Genomic DNA, 24,112 nt, shown 5'->3' with positions numbered 1-24,112 from the left:
TGCTTAGCCTGCCTAATATCAGCAAGATGAAATATTTGAAACGACGAGACAAAATAAAATGTTTGCTACAAGCATTACTTTCTCAACCAGGTAAACTTTGGTCATATTATCAATATGTGTCAAAATAAAATGTTAGCTACAAGTATTACTTTCCCAGCCAGGTGAACTTTGGTCATATTAACAATTTGTGTAACATTTGATCTGGTGGTTGATTATTTAGGTTCTGAGAGACTTTACATTAGGGGTTGTAACCAACATTACAGCTCACACAATGTAAACACCTTCAGCCATGAAAGGAAGTTCAAACTCCTGTTATCTCATATTCTGCCATGTCACCAAGCCTTAAAAAGCTACTTCCCCATGTCCATAGTTACCACATCTTTACACTGTATTTACCTCTACTAGTGAGACAGTGGCTACAAACTGGTGCAAGAAACCTACCCACCCTACTACATCTACTTCAGGGCCAAGAGAAAGTGATCTGCTTGTAACATTGGTGAAAAAGTACAAATTTTAGATGGTTGATGGCTGGGTGAGTGTGAGTCACTTATGTACAAGGTCTGATTGATAACATTTGAGTGAGTAAATTATTCAAGCATATTTATTAATTATGTAATTAATTGGTTCTAATATGTACAGTACAGAAGTGTGTGTGGTTGAATACTGTTTATCTCTCATTTAAGACCTTTGAAAGTGTCGATGTCTTGCATAAAGAAGTTTTAAAAGATGGAAATATTTTTTTTTAAATCCAAGTGTCTGACTTTTTTATCACATAAAGTTACATTCAATGTGTGAATCTGAGATAAACATAAGTTATATTGTAAATGTAAATCAGGAGGAATAAATGATCAACAAAAGGAGCTTTGAATTTCCAAATTAGCTTTTCTCATACAAAAAATGAAGTTGATTGAAGGAACATTTACATATTAAATGGACACCAATGATTAACAGGTGAATGCATGAATAGATTAAAATGCAACCCAAAATTCTATCTCCAGTGCTCTAATATGAGATATAGTATATAGTTAAGTGATCAGGTCTTAATTTTCTTATTTGTTTAGCAATTAATTACAATGGGGTGTTGATGGTACTTCAGTAGGGTGATTGCCTCTCAATACAGTGTCCTAGGTTAAATCCCCAGCCTGAGTCAGTTGCGAGACCGTACCAAACATCAGAGTTTTTTTCTGGGTACTCTGGTTTCCTCCTGTACTAACACTGGATAATAAAGGCCGTAACAAAGAACAAAGTGACCACCCAAACGGCTAGTAAGGTAATAAGTGGTGGAAACTGGAAATGGGAAATAAGTATGACTTATTCAGTTACAGTAGAGATGATGGTCTATAAGTACAATAAAAGCAGATATCTCTGTCTATTTGTGTATGTGTCTTTTATGCTCTACAAAAAGAATCACAAGAGTCAAGATATGATATGAATGTCCCTCTTATGAATGCCAAGGTGTAGTTTGCATTTACTGTATTACTGAACTAAAAAAAAACTACTCTGTAATGCCCCTACATTGTTTGACAATGATGATTAGCTTTCATGGATGTGTGGATGCTTACTGTCATGAGTGATAATGCAGATGATAACCAACTTATGAACCAGTGTTTGCTAAGATGGAGAAAGGGTTATTATGCTTGAAATCTTGATAAAATGAATGTAATGTCATCTAAATTTATATTCAGAACCTCCATTGGGCTCAGGACAAGAAATGTATGATAATTATAATTTAATAAAAGTCTTGTTCTCTGAAAAATGTGAATGTATACCTAACTAAATTTTGCTTAAAAATATTCAGCACTTTTTCATTTATTTAAGTTAATCTACTAAAGCAGCTTAACTTAACTACTTATGCCATGTATTTATAATGAATGAAAGCTTAAGGCCTGTATATCCCGACCCTAATACTGTTTGTTTGTACTTTAATCTGGTATGACTTGTGATTGGCTCTTTTGACATTACTGACTGATCTGAATATGATGCATCTGGCATCATAATAATGGAGTCATGTAATGCCACATTCACTTTAAAAAGGATTATCAAACTAAAATTTATGTAATATAAAACTACAGGTTGTACCTCTCTAGTCCGGCATTCTATGGTCCGGAAACTCCCGTGGTCCGGAACGATTTTAGTTTGCCCAATAGGTAGATAGGCAGCTGTTATTATTATTATTTTTTTTTCTTATCTGAATTATTATTTTATCACAGGAGTATTAAATTTTCGTCCCTCAGGCCCCAATGTGGGTCAGTGACCTGTGCCCGGGTGGGCTAATTCCCGTAAAAAAAAAAAAACCTAAGGCGCGGGATATTAAGGTTTGTTTACATCGGGCAGTTCTGCTCTCTCTCTCTCTCTTTGTCTATACAGAGTACAGTACAACATTTAACCCTTCAATATATATGAGCAATAAATAAGTGTTGCTTTCATGTTCTTATGTAGAGTAATGACGATATGTTTTCACATGTGCGCACTTACAAATGCGATCTCTCTTTTTTTTGACCATTAATGGTTAGCTACTTATATTGTTCCATTTATTAACATTAAATAACATTACTTCAAACATCCATATTAATTTTACTACAGCTACAACCAGGGTCATATTTTCTTCTGTTTTATATGTAGAACCAGTCAGTCACTGGTTTTGTAAATAACGAAAACAAAGCTGTCTCGTCTCCTCGTGTTTTAATATTCTACATATTATTATTGAATTGTAATGCTCATTTTGCACACATAAACATTAATTAAATCCAAAAGACATTCAGTAATAAACAATAATGAATCTTTTGTACATAAGAGAAATGACGCTGTTTACACGATTGTGCACGTCGTCTGAAAGTTGGCGGGCCGTTCAAACCTGTCGAAATTCGAGTTTCCGCCGTCAAAATTTTAAATCGTGTAGTGGTTTTTTGTGTGTCCAAATAAAAAAGTCAAGTTAAAAACTCGCGAAATTTGAGAACCTACTGTACGACATTTAACCCTTAAATATGTCTTCAAAGAGACCATGAGGCAGTGAAAGTGGTGCTAGTGCTTCCAAGCATAAGCACAAGTCACTATCTGTCCAGGAAAAGGGTGAATTTCCATGGTCCGGCACCGGTCAGGTCCCAAGGTTGCCGGACTAGAGAGGTACAACCTGTATTGAAAAACTACTAAACTGTACATACATAAATACATACAGTTTAATATAGATGTAATTAAACTCAAAAGATTATGTACAAAAACTGTTAAATACACTGGAGATGGACATATGTACTGTAGCCTACAAAATACAGTATGCTTATATCTGCCAGTCTGGACTCTCAGTATTTTGTAGTTTTGTTTAGCAATAAATTACCTTTCATGTGGCTTCAGTAAGAGGTGTAAATGAAAGTAATGTTACATAAGCTACACTGAGCTTATGTAGGTTACACACATAGTACACTTAATATTCTTTCTAAGCACACATTATTAATAAACTATTAATGTTTCATAATTAATATTTTCAATACAAGCCCATTAGATATTACGATATATAATATAAATCTATACACTTCATATTGGTACTGAAACTGGGGTGAGTTTTTTCTTCATATAATTAAATTTATAATTTCTACCATTTGCCAGCTTGAAAGTCTTTTGGGCAATCAATCTATTCTTTGTTATGACCTTCACTGTCCAGTGTTACTGTAGTACAGGAGAAAACAGGAGAATCTGGAGAAAACCTGCCATGTTTGGTTGGGATAGACTGGATAACACCCTTACATCAAACTTGGGGACTGAACCTGTAACACATGGCGAGAAGCAAGTGTTGCTGCCATTTGGCTTAAGACACACAGTACAGCTATACTGGGCTTATGTAAGTTATGCAGGCATGCATGCACACATGCACACACACACACACACACATATGCATGCACTGCATGCATGCATGCACACACACACACACACGTGCATGCACTGCACACACACACACACTAATATTCTTTCCAAGCACATGTCATTAAAAACCTATTGATATGTACTGTACAGTATATAATAACTTTACTATTTCAATGCAAACCCACCAGACATTTATATAAATATAAATTTCACTTGTATGTGTTTGCATTTGTGATGGGTAGAATATTACTACATTTTTTACTCTTATTTTGTACAGTATTGTTACTCTTTTGGGAAAATGGGAACTATTTTGTCATGAGGAATGCATCGTCATGCTAAAGCATTATGTGAATGAAGAGTAAAGATCCAAGATATGATGGTTCAGCTGTATTAACCTGCACTCTATTTCTATTTCATGTATTGGTAGAGTAGAGGAAGCAGAGGAATATTTTCACTCGACTTTAGCTGCCACTGTGGTTCCGAAATTTCTGTGGTCCGGCATTGGTTGGGTCCCGAGGGTACTAGTTTGATATGTATAACTATTCTGTAGTTGAGTATAGGCGGCGTCACACGAGCACCTTTTTCGTCATTTAATTGCAGCAATTTTCTGAGCGTGCCTTGTCAAACTCGCATAGAGAACTAGTGTGCCAGTCTTTCTGCGTTCGTCAATTGTAAACAATGAAGATGGTGTTGTATGCCTTCTTCTTCATTTTTTTTTTACTGCATTTATTGCCCCTTGGGTCCCACAGGCAATGGTGAGATCTAATACTGTACAGTATATCATGTAACCTTTGGACAGGCATGTCCACACAGGTATAGATAGAAGGCCATGAAAAAGTTGAACACATGGCTCAGTGTAAACAAACGTATGAGATGTATTTACAAATATCAACATCAATAAAACAAATTTACATGAGCAATTTATTAAAAAATTGATACTGAATACTTAAAAAATTAAATTGGGTTATTTTACGTAGTTCAATATTTGTTTTATACAAATATCCTCATTGTCGAGTACAGTGGTCCCTCGGTTAACGATCACAATTCGTTTCACTGAGTCGTTTGTTAGCTGAAAACTTTGTTAACCGAATCCATTATTTCAATGGGATGTTGGGTAATTGGTTCCAATTCGCAGAAAAAGTATACATACAAAGTACTGTATACCGGTAATAGAATTAACAAAACATTAAATATAAACTAAATACAGTACTGTACTGTACAGTATATGGTACAATAATAAATAAAAAACAATAGAATACTGTATTTTAACTTACTTTGAGGTGTGTATGTCGTATTCCCGGCAGCTTTGTTTACATATCAAACAGCTGATTGTAGAGGCGGTCGATGATGACATGCCATATTCTTTAAAGAGTGCATTGGTTCTAACGCCTTCTTCGTGTTTCATAATAATTTCTGCACTGTATATTATCAATATGTTAACTAAATTTCAAAATTACCAATAATTTTAATGTAAAAATGCAAAAATATACGAGACCAACAAACTGGATGTTCACTCCACTGTAAACAAAGTTAAACTGAGAAGCATTGTTGGGTGATTCAATCAGCTGATTGGCACACATAAACTGTTCCCTGTACTGTATATATTATCAATATGTTAACAAAATTTCAGAATGACCAATAATTTTAATATAAAAATTGCAGAAATATTCAAGAGACCAACTTTCTTGATATTTACTCGACTGGAAACGAATGTAAATATAGAACTGATTACTGTATTGGCGGACTGGCCAATCAGCTGATGTGCACAACAAAACGTGTTTGTCGTAAGGATTTCGTTAATCAAAGTTTTGTTCGTTAATCGAACTGAAAATCCTTATGGGAGTTAATTCGTTAATCGAACCATTCGTTAACCGAGGGACCACTGTATATATCTTGACTTGAACACAGAAACTGGCACAAGCCAATCGGGAGGAAATGATGCGTTTCGTCTGAGTGAGAAGCGCTAGAAAAATTTACAATTTGTGGAAAAAACAACAGAAACGGGGAAAGTTGACGAAAAAAATGCTTCTGTGACATTGCCTTAAGTAAGCTAGTGGCTTAATTTATATATTTTCAGAGCTCTGTATTGGTACATTACATGGTCAAAATAAAAAGTACAAGAGCAAAGTCGCAATGTTGCAGTTTTGCCATGCATTAATAAAATAATTGAAGACAAAATAAAAGTACAGTAGAAGAAAATTTTACTTCTGTTTGAGAATTAATTAATTTTACCATTAAGTGGAGAACATGAAAAAGAAAAAAGTTACTATAAAAATGAATTCCATGGTAATTTTTTTGTCCAAATGTTGAGAGAAAGGAGTTTCCAGGGTCTCAAAAGTCCCCATACTCAAAGTTTGGCAATTTATAGAAGTTTAATGGGTAACGATAGCCATCCACGGTTTCACGCCGCACATGCTGGCAACGTCGTAGAAGAGTGCTGAGTAAAGTACCGATCACGTTCGCTCATGAGTGGGTAGAGGGACGTAAGTGTGAGTTTGTCGACACTGAGTTCCGCGGGCACAGAGGGTCGCTCTGTTGGAGTCGTACTTTAAATGCAAGTCTTATTAACGGTGTGTTGAAATCTTTAGAAGGAGATTCCCCGATAGTCCGACACCATGAAAGGCTACTGTTTATGAACTGGTGAAATGTTTTCGTGACACAGGAAGTGTGAAAGACAGAACAAGAACCGGGGGGCGGTCAGTAGTGACACCAGAGTTTGTGGAGGAAGTTAACCGTCACATTTTGCAATCTCCCCGTAAGTCATTGCGGCATTTGTCACACCAAGTTGGGAGCATCTCGTTCAGCCGTTCACAGGGCTATCAAACGTTTAAAGTTACGTTCATACAGAGTCAGGGTAGTTCAAGACCTGCGCCCATTGGACACAGACAAGCGTGTTCACTACTGTCGTTGGTTCAACAGGTTCACACACAACAATGTCACAGTGCTGGACACGACATTTTTCATGAACGAGGCCTGGTTACGTTAACCGGTTACGTAAATTCTCAAAATAATCATCTATGGGCTGCTGAAAATCCCCACGAAGTGCACCAGGTCCTGCTCCACTCGTAGAAAGTTGGTATGTGGTGTGCCGTTTCCAGACGGAGAATTGTGGGACCACTTTTTTCGAGTCTATTGTGAACTCGGCCGTATACGCAGACATTGTTCAGCAGTTTGTGGCTTTGTTGCCTGAGGATGAACGTTATTGTTGGTACCAGCAAAATGGAGCAACGTGCCACACATCAAACCAAACAAAGGAGATGCTCCGGGACTTCTTCCAGGATCGACTCGTCTCGAAACATCTGTGGCCACCGCACTCACCGGACTTATCTCCACCACATTTCTTCCTGTGGGGGTATCTAAAGGATCCAGTGTACCAAGACAACCCTCATAAAATGGAGCATCTACGGAACAATATCACCCATGCCGTGCAGGGCATCACCGCCGACATACTGAGGAACGTGTTCCGGAATGTGTGTCTCCAGCAAAAGGGTGGACACTTCTAGCACCTAACCTAACCTGTATCTGTGTTCCTGTATATACAGGGTGATTCAGCAAAGAGTACATTAAATTGGAGTATGAAATCCTTGGATAATTCTAAACCACAATGTCTCTATCGTAAAATGTCAGATTCTGCATATTTTTCATGTTACAATACATTTAAGATGCTGTATTAATGAGAGTGAATTTGATGTGAAACCCCCATAGGTTTTTGTAATCATTTATTCACAGCAGGACAGCGTGAGACAGATGGCTGGCACAGGTGCAATGAGACAGGGACCGTGTACGACCGAATGAGATAAAGGCAGTTAGAGGGGGGAGGGAGTTTCCCTTCAAATTCACTCTCATTAATACAACATCTTAAATGTATTGTCACATGGAAACTATGCAGACTCTGACATTTTACCATGGACACATTGTGGTTTAGAATTATCCAAGGATTTCATCCTCCAATTTAATGTAAACTCTTTGCTGAATCACCCTGTATATATATACGTACATGTACAGTATATGTATAAGGTAATCGAACAGTTTTTTAAAGATATGTACCTTAAATATCATGCAATTAATTTCTAAACTTGAGTATGGGGACTTTTGAGACACCCTGTATGTCTGAGTGGTAATGTAGTCTGGAGCAGCTCTGGGTTTTAAAAGAAATAACATTTATTGATAATGTATTAGGTTGTTACTATCAGCAAAAAAGGTTCTAATAATACTAAAGAACCGCAAAGGACTTTAAACAAGTGAAGTAAACAAGTAGAATCTTGTCGAATTACTAACTGGTGCAAGATTCTGTAGTTTCATTAACTTAAATTTTAATGAATTTGTATTATATTTTAGTGTCTTAATATTTTTGTATACCTATTAAGGGATTGCTTTAATGTAATAGTAAGAAGAATAGCTTCTAATATCCTCCAATATCAGTCATAGTGAAATGAGAAGTCTTCAAAACAAGAACAAGGAATAGATCATGGTATTTCCTGTATCTGGTAATATGTTACAATTTAGATAAAATGCTGTTCTAAATAATAATTTTTTAATAAAAGGGCATTTCCTATGTGTACAAGTTTAAAGATTTTCCATTTTTGAGGGACCACTTGCTTATCTGAGGCCAAATATTTTCAAACTCTTTCCGCAACAATTTACTAAATCATACAAAACAGCTTACTGGTTGCTCACATAAATATGAGCAACCAAGTTGTCAATATTAGATATCATAACGAGATGGTCAAAATTTTACATTTCAGGAAGTTGAACAGTACAGGGGTACATGAAAATGAAAGGAATAGACAGAAGTATGAAAGAAATTCTACCCGTGAAGCACCTTTAAATGATTTACACTACCAGAAAAACTTTAACTACCCGGTATCCACAATGAGAAATTCTGAGAAGTATCAAATTGAAACTAGATCAAATTAGCATTCTCAAAACCATGTTATGCTAATAGCACTACTTCAGGCACAAGAATATAAATGAAGCACTGGCTATTTAGTCTGTAAGCTGAGTAGTTTTTTCTCCAAGGGCTTTCAAGAAAGTTAAAGATGATCAAGAAATCTAAGACCTTACAGCACCCACTGCTGTGAATTTATGATTAATTACTGAACAAAATTAAAGTTTGACAGCTTTCTATTCATGACTGTAGGCAAAAATAATAGCTGCATATAAAGTCAAATACTGTACTGAACTTCACAAAAAAGAAAAGAAAAAAAAGATGCTCTGAAAAATTATTATTAAGCACCAACTTTAATAAAATTAAATGTAAAGTGCGAGCAGGGATGTGAAGAGCCCTTGTGACAGAGCTTTGAGCAATCGGTGCTTACGTGAGCCCCCAGAGAGGAAAGAGAGAGAGGAAGGGCGTCGATGTCACGGGTCACTGCTCTTAGATGCTGCTAGCTGCGAAGGGGAGGAACAGTGCAAGTGAGATAAGAGGAAATTCACCAAGTTCAGAACTGTTCATGAACTTCTTAGACTGTCAACTGAGACTGGAGATGATCCACCAAGTTCTGAACTGTTTATAACCTCTAATAATATGACAAATTAAATGAGGTAAATAAGTTTACTCATAAATTTCTCTTAACAGCTATGAGTTGGAATGAAGTATCAATACCAAATTTAAAAGTGTTCATGAACCCCTTTGATCATAAGGTGAAAGTTGTGATGAACTACCAAATTCTGAAGTATTATTAATGAAATCTTATGGGCCTCAAAATGGCAATTTGTTGTAATAAACTCTTAACATTTGAATCTTAGAATAAAGCACAATACATCATGGTGTTTATTATATTAAGTTGCAGTTACTTTTATTTGAGTAGTGTTAATCGCTGAAAATATATTGGGTAAACGTGAAAGTGCATAAAAGTTCATAACTGCCACTTATCAAGTACTGTACTGTACTGTATTACATTCAAATCTTTAAAAACCTAATTCCTTGATGTCATAGCATTTTGTTTAACTCAGATCTTATGCTATCCCAAATCTTTGCTTATAACCCTATATAAATGTTGCTATTCCACACAATAGTTAAACTAATACATGTAGTAAAATTTCATGATGAATGGTCTATTACAGCACATACAGTAATTCTTAGACAGCCCCACTGAAAGATATTAATATGATGGCAGTATTGGTATGAGGTACAAAATATTATGCCAAGAAATATGAAGTACAGTACAGGGTAGATGTCAACTGCTTTAGTATAATATACCAGTGTAAAATATTAGGAATTTTATTTAGTTTTCTTGGATAACTTTGTAATGCACACATGGAGAGCCATTGTTGAATTCCCAATAAGCAATAATAATTTTGGCTATGGTAATACCTGTATACATAATAAGTTTTGGTGATTTTTATGCAAATTCAGAATTTGGAGTTCAAACAATCAGACACTTAGTAGAAATTTAAGCAGAGAAACATAACTCCAGCAAACTATATACACAGCTTTGGCACAGAGATGTCTTGACTGTTATCTGGGCTGACAGTATAAGTACTAAACACTATAAAAAAATTATTCCAACCTTTTACAAGTTGTCATGTTTAATGACTGCTTCTCACTAATGTAAAAAGTGAACTACAAAACAAAATTTTTTGTGTATCCCGGAAAGAGAGATCATTTTGATCTCTCAATTTGTTTTGATCTGCAATATCTACCCACGAACTACTAGTATGTGTTCTCATAATTACAACCCTGGAAAATAGTAGGGTGTAGGAATGCCATTTTCAAATATTAGTTATGTACTGTCTACATATAATTATGACACTTCTATTGTACAATGAATCTGAGCTAATGTCACTCATACAGAGACTAGGATGATAGTACAGTAAACAGTCTTTTGATGGAACTAAAAAAGTTGGAACATGGCCCATATAATGTATAACAGTACTAACAAAAACAGTAGTTGCAACAGGAACTACACTCAGCCTCAACACATAGTAGCACCTTTTAAACTACTAAACCGTATACTATACAGTATTTATACTGTACTAGAGAAACTCTGGTAAACTACTGCACCTTGTACTATTAATATAATGTAGTCTGCTGCATCACCTGTGTAAATCAAGACTTGCAAGAGCTCCCCATATTTACTCTTTTATCAAGCTTAAAAGCCTTTAACACCGGCTGACTTTTATGGTATTTATAGGCCCATTAGATGGTTATAGCTCACCACTACTATACTATACTACTGAAACAATGTTTGAATAAGAACAAGTTAACTGTTGTGCAACTGAACTGATTAATTATATGCAATATGAAAATATTTTAATTAAATAGGAAATAATTTAGAACTAATTACATAGCATTATCTATAAATTTACTAAAGTTTAATGCACTGTCCATAAACATTAATTAAAGGGTTATATTAACTAAACATTAAAATTAAATGTATTAATAATTCATTATAGATTAAAGCAGGAAGTGTAGTTAAATATACCAAGGGTTAGTACTGTATTGGTTACAGGGTTATAAGGTACTGCTGATCAGCCTCTGCCAAAAAGACACTGACCTTTTTAGGAAATAATGAGATTATTAGTAACAAACAGAAAAGCAGTATAATATAAAAGAAACAATTATATCAGAAGACTGTATTATACTCTCTAATGACTCTAGCTTCTATTACTAATGTCTAAAACAGTGAATGCTATTTACTTTATAAGATACAGAGTATATTACTAACAGAGAAACAATGAGAGTGCTTTAGCTTGGAGATAATACAGAATATTTCATTTCAATATGACAATGTATGAATAATAAGACTGATCCTAAACTGTACACCATATTAGATTATTTACAGTAATTCATATGTTTTTATTTAATTTCTAACCTTTAAAAATCTTACAAATTCATTTAGGCAGTGTGAAAAAGTGCTAACTGAAAAATGTTTATCATTATAATCCTAGAAATACTCAAAACATAAAAGCACATAATTATTACCTGCATATATAAAACTGCAGCATCCAAAAATCAAGCACGATCAAATAATAAAAAAAAAATCACCAAAAATACAGCAGCATGATACAGCAAGTAGGTTCAATACGTGATGATAAAAAGCATATACATGTACTGTACAAAATTGCTTACAATTAAATACAGGGACAGGAAAAATATAGGAAAAAAGCAATAAAGTAACATAGCCACCAAAAAACTGGGAAAATATCTTTGAAATCTTGTAAATGAGGACTGTGAGGTAAGACCATGGGGGGAGGGTGAGGACAGAAGTGTTACAGGACAGGGTTACTGTATTTAGATGTTACAGGAGGGAAAGAATAAATAATTTTTCATAGTGTGCTTGGAAATACTGTTGTTTTTAATGATACAAACTTTTTAGTGTGGGAGTTGTAGCCTTTGTAATCCCCTCCATCTCTATTTGTAATGAATTCCTAGTTTTTATCCATAACAAGAATGTTAGACTGCATATTGTTTTTCACTTACAAGTCAATTTCCTTTTATACTCAATACTGACAACTGAAAATTAATTCTTAAATAGTTGAGCGGTCACCCGAATCAACTCCCAGTTGTCTCTTGAGTAAAATATTCAATAATAATTTATACAAGCAATGGAACACCTTATTTTCCAAGCAGACCCCAAGAAACACAATAACTGTAATGGGGTGAGGGAGTATATAATCACAATACTGAATTAGAAGGTTATAATCATCATTGGGCACACAGATATACTACACCTCAAAGTCGACATATACAGGTACTGTATATGCCCAATCAAGATACACATAACATTTACAACACCAAAACTACAGTACAGCTCAGATTAAACTATGTGTACACTTTTAGAAGCTCTGTGCATGTTGCAGAGAAAGGATGCACGAATAAAGAGTCGATGCACAACTGCTCATTGTTGGGGAAATTTAGATTCTCTCTGAGCAAGACGGTGTTAGCAGGTAACTGGAGCTTTACAGTTGACAAGATACAGTAGTGGAGAAGTGTGAAAACTTGTAAGTGTGTATGTGTGAAAAATGATGTAAATAAATTGAAAAGAAGAAAATATGATTGGGTGATGTATGTTGAAAATTATAATATATTTGCTCATCTAATAAAAAAAAATTACTTTAGTGCAATCAATTAGTTGGGAGAGTAGACACTGAAATTTAATCTGTGGATCAATATGATAACTCGTAAAGAAAAAAGATAAATGTAATGGTAAATATGATAACAGTAAATTTATAATCCAATGAAATTATTATTGGCTGTGGTACAAATATGGGTGGGATAAGGAGTCGGAACAGTATCACTTGAAGGCAACCACACTTATCTGGTTAATAGCATTCAGTACAAGATGGCAACCAACTTGAACTCAACATTGTTATAAGTAGGCACCAAGTGTATGGCCACCTGTCTGTGTTATCCACTAATCTATATTTCGGTCTCCATATACAGGGTAATCAGCTTTTATCTTAACCTTTGCACCTTAAATTTCTGCCCATAAAGACAAATTTTCCCTAATTTTTCTAATTGGAATGTTAATTTTGTATCTACAATTTTATATTCAATCCACTCTGTCATATTGCTTTGAAAATTTACTTTGAAAAATAACTACTGTACTGTATTCAATCTGTCTATCCCCCTTTTGTAATTTTATTGAACAAATAACAAAAATTGATCCTGTTAATGTTTTCTTATTTTCAAGTCAGAAAATATACACAAGCATATCTCAATTTACAAAAAGCTTCCATTTCTGAAAAAATCATTCATAAGTCATTGAATACGATTTTCCCATTAGCATCCATTAAATAACTGAAGATACTGTACATTCCTATGAAAAAATAAACCTATTTGGGTGAGGAGAGTGTAGGGGTGATCTAATTGAAAGTGGTTGTGTTTGGGGTAAATAGAGCACTCTGCTGACTGGTTCTTCCACCAAGAGTACTACTGCCTTGTAACATTCCTCTTAAACAACACCTTTACGTGAATCTATGATGTTTAGACCATTCTACTCTTTATAAGACGTCATTATTATCTATGGCTTTATACATTTGGTGTCAATTGTCATAACCAAATAAGTGCGACATACATTCTCAAATGATAAGTGGAGGAGCACGACATACATTCTGGAATTCAGAGCATTATCAATGCAGTGTGCAAAAAATTTCATATCTTACAGGGTCAAGTATATGATGTTTACACTCGCCAGTTGTCCCACTGGGTAATCCTCCCACCCACGCCGCTGATGAAGCAGTTATATCTCGGTCATGATGGAGGCAAGATGTGCATGCTTGCCGTGCTAGCCCCAAACCCACTGACTTCACAAATTCACCACGGCCAAACTAAGGTAAGTAATGGACTCATATTTGGTTTCCACATTCTTCTACATACTATCTTTTAATCCATAAGAGTTACAATGAAGTTTGGAGAAAATTGACATACGTGTTTTGTTTTTTTTTCTTTTGCACTGGGGGTTGATTGGCGAATCATCATACCACAGATATTGAGTTAATATACAGTACATAGTAATTTGTGGAAAAATAGAGGGAAAAAATTTTGTATTTACTCTAAAACTGTTCCCCTAAAGCTTGAATTTATTTGCGACTTTGAATGTAAATATTCTTTACTTCGTAGAGTATTTTAAACCTTTTTTCCACTAGTATCTTGGTTCACTGGTGCACTGTTAAGCCCTAAGCACAGTTGAGGTCCCCCCAGGAGAAAAATTTGAGATAATGAGCTTCTTACACAACTGTATGCGAGGGTTGTGTATCACCACCACTATCATTCCATTCCTGCTTGTTTAGTGGCTAACTATAATACCTAAACTCAATAAATGTCTGTTTGTCAGGGGTGTGGAGTGGTGGTGTTAACATCATGGCTGGCTAGTGTCATGTGAGCCGTGTGGCTGGGTTGCGTGTGCCCAGTTACAAGTGGTGACATGTACCCAGCTTACAAATATTTATGGCACTTGATACAGCTCATAACTCTTGGTATCTATAATAAATACAAGCATATGCAGTATTGTTTTCATGTTTATATGTTTTACAATACCCAAATTCAACACTCTTTCAACATTTTGTCCTGTAGTGGTGAATGACATTCTACACTAGATCAAGAATTTGAAGATTTTTTTGTTGTCGTGATCCTTTAAATACATCTAGGTATCACTAGTTTATGAACATGCTGCAGACTTTATTTGTATAATTATAAATAATTGCTTTGCAGAGGGTAATTTTGTGCAATCTGAGAAACAGACTTTATTGCATCCATTTTTTTAAAAAACCTGGTCTCTCATTCTTATCAAAGATCACAAGGTGTTCTATGCTGGATAAATTACTTCCTCCTTTAGAGAGAGAAATGGAATGATCCCTCTGGTCCAGTCAGCCTAAAGGAAGCACCATTCAACTGAAACTGCATTATGTAAAATTCATAATGATTTGGTAATAAACACTTGCACAGGAATGTCCTCCCTCCTGGTCTTGCTTTGCTCTGTGGCACATCATTCCCCTCTAACTGCCACTGACATGAAGCCAAAAATAAGATTTGCCATCTGCTCGAGTTGGCAGTGTAGGTGGGATGCCGTCTGAGCAAACAAGCATAATGTGTTGTCTAATGGTAGACCCTGCTGGCATATGGCATCACAAAATTTTTTACCAATTCCCAGGTTGCTGATCTGTCTTTCTGCCTCATTTACACACAATTGCAGGGTCTCAGTTGTTTCTCATACTATTGACAACACAAAATCTATATCATTCTCACTCTTGATTTTTTTTTCTGTTTCTGTACAGTATTTATTTTTGGCTCAATTTTCTGTTCATAATCTTGGCATATTTTTTTACTCAAAACTGAATTTTAAAGAGCATGCAGATTCAGTAGTTAAGAGTTGCAGTTTTCAAATTCAAAATCTGTATACTGTTAAACAGATTCTGGAGAGACAGTGTCTTGTGATACTATTACATTCAATTATTTTGTCTCGGGTTGACTATTGTAACTCTTTATGGGTCTGCCTACCTAATTATCTACCGAAAAAAGTTCAGACAGTGTTGGATAGGGTTGCCATGCTCATTTTTCTCTCCCACCGAGGACTTCCATTACCCCATTCTTGATAGAATTGCATTGGTTTCCAATTAAAGCTAGGATAGAGTTTAAACTCTGCCTAAAGACTTTTAGGGTACTACAGTACTGTATGTTTGGTGATCCTAAGTATTTGGCCAACCTATTAAATCCTCTGTCCACAAGTTCCGAAATGACTTTGTGTAGCAGTGATGATCTGCCACGCCTCGAGTAAAGAGCAGAACGGAAATGTCATTTTGCTGCCCAGTCCTTTTCCTATACTGTACAGCACCCAGATTATACAATCGGTCGCCTGCATCCATGAAGCAGCTGACTTCTGTGAAGGCCTTTAAGAACAACTTAAGACCTTTCTCTTTTTGATAGCTTATGATCTTGAACAGGGTATGGTGAAGAAGAATTATATGGTGAGGAAGTATTTAAAGTTAAGGATAGAAGTCGAACTGTCACTTTTGTGATCTTTTATTGAAGTATAGTATTTCTTTTTATTCTCAAGTCTTTGGCTTTGTAGTGTTTCAAGCACTAGTGAATTCTTTAGAATACCTGGCACTTTTGAGAAACAATAGACCAGCTATATTATTATTATTATTTATATATGCTACATATCTTTCTTATTAGCATAAAACACAGCAATTCAATTAGTATGCAAACTACATGAAATCATGTTTATTCTAGATCATCAAATTCTTGTGTATATAAACTAAAATTAAGTGCTATTTATATGAATTATATATTAATATGTTAATCTAGGTACAGTATATCAATTTCATTAGGTCATCATTCATTTAAAGGTATTTAACGAACTAACGATGAAATATACGGTTTCTAAAATAAAATATAAAGCAAAAAAAAATGTGTGGCGAGTTATGCATTAAACAGCAGCAATAAACCGAAGGACCTAGCATGCAAGGCCTAAGATAGGGGGTAACCATTTATTGTTCATGATTTTGCCATTGTTGTTAACATCTAACAAAAGAAAGTGTGCTATGTACTTTTCATCAACAACTGTCTTTTTTTTTCCGAAGTAAGAATCTGTAATATACATTTTAATCACAATGAAAAAAAAAAAGCAAAACACAAACAATAATAAACACTTGTTGATGAAAATGATGCTTCCATCTTTACTGGGACATGTCTACACCATGGACTGTTAAAGTTAGCAGTGTGATATGGAGGTAAGGTAGGTTATGGGGATGACAAGGTGGTTTGGAAATGGTACTTGAGTGAACAGTGGTGCATTGGTGCTGTGGAATTGGCAGGGTAAGTTAAGGACAGTGAAGGGATAGTAATAAACTGATGCTTGGGTGAAGAGTAGTGTTAAGGTGGTAAGATATAATTAGTGGTAGTGATACAGAGGTACTGATAAAAGTGGTGCCTGAGTGGTGTTCAAGCAATAATAATGTGGTTAATAACAGTAACAAAGTGGTAATAAAGTAGTAAGTGTGTGAGCATTGATGTGGTGGTAGGGCAGGCAGTGGTGGTGGTGACATGGTATTAATGAAGGAATGATCAGGAAAATGGTGTTGTTAAGACAATGAATTATGCTAAAGATGAATTGTCATAGTTAAATCTTAGTAATATAAATAATGAATGATTGGTTGGGCAATGATAAAAGTGGTGGTAAGTTATGATGATTGTTGTGAATTGAAGTGGCAGGAATATTGATAATCAGGATGAAGGTAGTAAAAGTTATATTGGTAACTATGAGCGAACTGTAGTGAGGAGGTTATTGGACAGCAAATGTTGATTATAAGGATGTTGATGGATAGGATGGGGATAGTGAAAATGTGATTGTAACATAATGTATGAGAAGGTAATAGAAATGAGTGAATTCGTGCATGAGTAAGAGAATGCATGTGTAGTTATGTCAGCGCAGCAGGCAGAGAAAGGAGCGAGGGGTGGTGGTTTCTGTGGTGCGTGGTTTGGGCTGCGTTGTCAGGAACTCACAGACAACGATTCCATCTCGTCCAGCGACTCTAGTCTAGCGATGGGCGCTTCGGTGAGGGATCGGAAGTCGCCCCAGGATTCAGGCTCAGAGCCCCTGGAGTCCTCCCGACGGGGTGCCCAGGGATCGAGGGCTGCGCCTTGCAGGGGTGAGCGGCACTTACGACGCCACCGGGCCTGCAGCAGCACCACATCCGCCATGGCCCAAGTTAGTCACAGATACAAGTCCGAACCCCACATACCTCAAGTCAACATTTGATCCACGCTCGTGCATTTTATAATATTATGTCTGAATTAGTTTTGATGCTTTGTTACATGTAATGCTGTGACCCCGGGCATGGCAATGATGCTATGTTACATGTTATTCTGTGAACCAACCATGAGAACCACAATGGAACTCATGGCCAGATGAGCCAGAGATGGTTATCATGCTGTGATATGTTATATAGTAAGCTAGCAAAGACCAACAGCATGTGACGAATTATTGTGTGAGCAAGGCATGGCTACCAAGCTGTGATATCTTGTACTGTGAGTCACTTACACATGTAACACTGGTCTACACGCTTTCATGTATCATACTCTATGTCAGACATAACAACACACTGCAACACTATTGACTAGGACACCCATGGTCAATACAGCATTACATGTAACACTGAGTCACACATTCTCTTCATAATGATACAAGTAACACCATGAGAAATGTGGACACCAAATATTGCTACACATAACACTTAAAAGTCTCACATTCCACTGCATATAACAGGTTACATATATTCCACACACTGTTACATGTAACACTATGAATTACACACACCCTACATACTGTAACACAATGCGCAGTAAGTCAGTCAGAAATTAACACACTATGACTAATAATGCATATTACAATGATAGCAAGACACTGCAAATACACTGTACTTGCAATGCAGTACATTACTGCAGTATGATACATGGCAAAGTGTTACATGTCGCAGTGTGAGACTGTGAAGGACCATTAAGTTAAATACCGACAAAAAGCAGAATTTAGATTTTTTTCTCCATAAAATGGTTACATTATATTATGGTTTTCTACTTTTCATTAAATTTGTGAACAAAGCACAACAAATCATTCCAAGACTAAGTTTTTCATTATGTCTTGATAATAATTAGAATTGCCAAATCCAATAATTATTCCCCTTAATGAAATGTTAGTAGTCCATGTGTACACAGATTCACTCATTTGTATGTACTGTATACACAGATGTTTAGACTCATATGTACTTAAACATATACTGTACTGTCATGCATAGAATGAGCATTGGTTCTGGACAAGACATACAAATAATACAAAAACATAAATACAGTATAATACCAATGCATTCACAGGTACCAAAATATTTACACACATATTAGCAGAGCAACGAATCAACAAAAGTACACTTAAAAATAAATACATCCACAAATAAACACAATCTATAAAGAGATATACAAGCACACACACACAGCTATTTCATTCACCATCAAATCTTTCAAGGAGTTAAATGTTTTCAGCTGCTGGTCCATTCTTTTCACATACTGTACAGTCACTAATCACAAATATCTAATGAAATACCTTCACTTCTTTAAATTATGCATGCCATTTCTAACACCCAAATACTGCAGTATGGAGCAATGCATGACTAATTTTCACTCAAAATTACAATTACTAGCTAGCTCGATACAGTACATTAGTCTTGAAAACTTAATTTGCATACTGGCAATCAAACAACTACTGAAAAAATCTAGAAGCTGATATACCCATCAAAAACAAGAAAGAATATTTCCAATAAGGACATGAAGGATCTTGACAAGAATTTGCTTTACTTTAAGAAACAGCATCCAAATGAACAATCATTGTAAGTCACTTAAGACCTAAATCTATTTACCCATGGCAAACCATTTAGTCATCTGTGGGTGAGTGTACAACTAAAACTCTCATCAACAGACCATACAGAATTTAGATGACAGTAAAAGTGTCTCTTCAAAGAGCTGCACATGAAGCTAAGCTTTCTCAGAAAAGTTACAAAGGCAGGAGCACTTCATTACCTACCACTGGAGTGACAACATAAAAAGCTTGAAAATGAAAGACCTTCTTCGTGAGATTAGAACCACCAAATGTGTTTTTAATTACAGCTTGAAGCCATGTATACCATTGTTTGATAAATGTACTATTCTTATCTACTCTAATACAATTCAGAGGCATTTACGACGGCAACTGATGTGGAAAAGCGATTTCCTTCAGATCAAATTTTCCAAGACCAAGAACACTTTTTGACTGTCAAGATTAATAACTGATAGCACATTATATTCTGCAGCTGCTAAGTTTATGAGTAATATTTTTCCTTTAAGATAAATGAGATGAGTAGTAAGGAGCAGCTTTACCATCAAAATAATGGAATAATAATACAGTGTATCATAGATTTCACAAATAAATTTACTACCATGACAGATCAAGCAATAATCTCACTCTCATCCAGTGCTTGAGAAACTTGAGAAACTGGCATATATCCTAATTCCCCATTCCATAGATCTCTTAAAAAACTGACGGCTCTGGAATTTCAAATTAGGCGTGGTAAACAAATATTGTACTGTAATTATCTGCAGTGCTGAGTGAGGCATTGTTTACAAACCATCATTCCTCCCATATGTTTCCTAACACAACTTACCCACACAACCCCACATTTTCCCTATGGTTTGCACCATTCATTTTAATAGGTGCTCTCAAACCCTTAAAATATCTTTGGCAAGGCCAAAGAAGAGTACCAGCATCAAGGAGTAGTGTTTCATACTAATGCTGTTACATATGTAACCAGCTGGACAGAGGTGTTAATAAGGCCTCCATTATGTCTAAATACAACATAAGCTTGTCTACTATCTATGATATCCAAAAGCTATCAAATGGAGTGCTACAAGTTTGATGACTAGTACAGTTTCTCTTCAAATGTTGTTTAATTTATCTATGTTTTTAATAAAATTTCTGATTGTAACATCAAATTGTTTCTGCATTATATACTGAAGGCAACTCAAAAATATTCTCTTAAGATATCAGAACTCTTATAAATCCCGCACCACTAATTCTCCAAACATTCCAAAAAACAAAGTCTACTGAATTACCTGCACAAACCCTTGTGGTGACCCTGGTTATCATGATAACATAATAATTATAATTATGAACCATGAAGAACTCTGCTACAAAATTAAGTGGCCCATGCTGAGTGCTGACACCAATCAAGACTGATTAACCCTATGGCTATGAAAAGCAAATAGAGATAACCGCTATAGAGGGTGTGATAAGCCAGCTGCCTGCCAATATTTTGGCATAAATTTTTAAAGTTGTGCACCAAGTGAAGTGTCATAGATTGTGTCCTACAGGGCTCTACGTCCCCCAATCTCTAGGCTCTTCACCATGGCTAAACCAAACTAGATACAGTATATATTTATTCTTTTGTTCCCATTAGCCTGCTGCATAAGATGAAAACATGACTTTTCTTTTAAGAACTTAATCTTATCGTGATTACAGTATTGTGCACATGGTGCATGATAAATCTATCACAGGCTGCAGTCAAAAGGTTGAGCTCCACATAATTATAGGGGAAATAAATCCATATTATAGAGAAGAATTTTTCTCCCAATTCTATAAGCCTGGTGATTAAACAAGGAACAACAGCTTCTATGCTGATTTCTGGGACCTCAGAGGCTGGTAGTCTACATCTGAAGAGACTTCTAGTCCTAGCATCATTAAAAAAATATAAAAAAAATAAAATAAAAATAATAATAACAGATGTTGATGATAGTAGAAGAATTTGAATAATGGTAACCATGAGAAAACATCATCCCAAACACTCTAGTACACTACATTATATCATGGAGTTTTTCTTCAAATTTGAAGTAAATTAAATGATATAGTACTAGAGACACTTCCCAGATATAATTACCATGAGGCAACATTACAACACCAGAACACATCACAAGTTGTAAGGCCATGTGTGGTCTGAATCTTGAGACAATCAACTTAAAAAATAAGTAAATCTGTAAGAGAGCACAAACCTCATGGTCACTAACAATGTTGATGAGCACAAACTTCATGGTCACTAGCAGTGCTGACTATACTGTCTATATATATATATACACACACACACACAGTGATATCCCCATTGGTCGGAACAATTGGTGCAGAGCTCTCTCGGCCCGGGTATTGGGAAAAGTTTCCGAGTCTAAACTATGGATCTAGCACAGACTGACACTAGCCCACATCCCTGAATATTTCTGGCTGTCGGGGAAATTTTTCCGTGAGACAAAACTATGCATCTCATCTCGACTCTAAACTACAGTACTCAATTTAACGGAATCCGAAATAACGAACTCTTGACTTAGCGGAAGGAATTTTTTCCTTTATTTTTCACTCGGTTTAGTGAACTAGTTTGCTAAATCTATATTAATTCCGTTAATACGCTCACAGCTACGGAGACACATCAGACACATGATATGTACATTGAAACATTATTCATGGCTTACCTTCAACTAGGGGGTTCGGTGTTTGCTTTAAATTTTTTGTTATAATTTCCAAACTTTTTTCCAATTGATAGCTGCACTCTTTTTTATTTTCTCCCCCAAGCTACTTCCTTTCTGAGACTTCTGAGAGACTTTTGTCATGATGTCTAAGCACAGTAGTTAGTTGACTGAGTTGTAGACCGAGAGGTAGCAGTGTACAACACGTGCAGTAGTGGCAGGACACAGACTGAGCAGATGTAAACAACTCCACCAGAAATTTGATTTCGCGGATATTTCGATTTAACGGAAAGGAGTGAATCGAATTAGTTTGTTAAATCGAGAAAATACTGTACTCATCTCATCTTGCATGGAAAAACACTCTCCCATAACATTCAGACCAAGGGCACAAGTAAAAATATTTATGGCTAGCCAAAGTGTATAAATTTTTATTCACAGCATCTGTTCTAATAGTGTTAGGGAGATGAATTTAATGCCATAATGATACTAAATAAATTCTCTGCAAGACCATTGCAATAAAAGATCCTTAAATAAAATATTTTGACATGACATAATAATGGGGACTCAATTCTTTTATGAAAAAAAAAGTAAGAAATGTTGATAAGAGTATATAAAGTAAGTTCTAATTAACTTAGAAACCCCACTTTTTTTATACAAATAATCCTGAATAGTTTATCTAAAAACCTGGTTAAATAAATATACTGTATTTAAAAATAAAAAATCTCTATGATATGGGCGTCCAAGTAGCGAGTGGGGCTGTGTGTCACTCACAAACAAGACAGTGGAATTTTCCACTCTGCATTGGGGAATATTTTTCCGACTCTAAACGATGCACCACAAACGGAGCTGTACAGTATTTATTTATGCAAACACCACTGAACAAGTTCAATACATTGTAATCACAGTAAATAATGTACTGTATACTACTACTCTACTTTATATACTGTACTCACCAGCAGATGCTGAGTAGGCAGACACTGTCCTCTCTGCTGAATGTAATACGTAACAGTAATAACGTTTTACTATTTAACACTAGCGATGGAGGTGGCTTGTGAATTAGTGGGTCATGTTATTGACCTGACCTGATGCAATATCAGGTCACCCATTGTCGGGGTGGGGGATGTACAGTCCGGCATCTTCGTGGTGTAGATTAATACACTTTTCTCTTTTATTTTTAATTTCTTTTTAATCTTATTTTATCGCCCCCCGAGGCCCCGTTGTGGGCCAATGACCTGTGCCCGGGTGGGCTATTCACCCCCCCCCCCACAAAAAAAATCACTATGCCTTAATACTGTTTTATTACTGTACGTATTCTTGGCTGATTGTGTCCTGGTACAGTAATGTACAGCACTACACAACACAAATTGTATGCAAAAACAGCAGCTAGTGGGGGATCAACCTTCTACAATGGCAGCAGTATATGAACTAAGTGATCCAAGCAGCTTGGCCAGCTAGGCATGTGGGGATGCATTGGAAAATTTATTCCCAGGCCCAGACCTGTAATGGATAGAGTTTTCTCGGAAATTCAGCCCGATTTCAATTCTGGCTATTGAAGAGTCTCGGGGATCAGGTATTCTGGCAAATGGGGAGATCACTGTATATATACTGTATATATTAACACAAGCAAGCAAATAACCTGTTTATTAACCTTGAGCAGGGATTATTACTCCAAAATTAACGAGACAAACAATAAAATGAGAAATTATGATAAACAAAAAATCCACCCATACAACCACAACACACACTAAATCAACATTAGCACACAAAATGCACAGGGAG

At 35.7% G+C, this 24,112-nt stretch overlaps 1 protein-coding gene across 16 annotated transcripts in view; it reads right to left on the bottom strand.

Annotated features, from left to right (window-relative positions):
* Positions 1-24,112, bottom strand: part of LOC121871006 (potassium voltage-gated channel unc-103-like) — a 113,934-nt gene that overhangs the window by 9,134 nt on the left and 80,688 nt on the right. For 13 of the 16 annotated variants that reach the window (XM_042373050.1, XM_042373049.1, XM_042373047.1 and 10 more), the window contains one exon: positions 17,807-17,980. The exons of 1 other annotated variant lie outside the window; for it this stretch is intronic. In XM_042373050.1, the coding sequence (XP_042228984.1) occupies positions 17,807-17,980 (174 nt within the window). Of the gene's footprint in view, positions 1-9,173; positions 9,247-17,806; positions 17,981-24,112 lie in introns of all 16 variants that reach the window. 2 more of the 16 variants (XM_042373052.1, XM_042373061.1) reach the window with 2 other exon arrangements.

This window comes from Homarus americanus, unplaced genomic scaffold (assembly GCF_018991925.1).
Source record: "Homarus americanus isolate GMGI-L3 unplaced genomic scaffold, GMGI_Hamer_2.0 scaffold52512, whole genome shotgun sequence".
NCBI classification, from domain to species: domain Eukaryota; kingdom Metazoa; phylum Arthropoda; class Malacostraca; order Decapoda; family Nephropidae; genus Homarus; species Homarus americanus.
The sequence above is the reverse complement of the archived record's forward strand: the minus strand, read 5'-3'. Positions and strand labels throughout refer to the sequence as shown.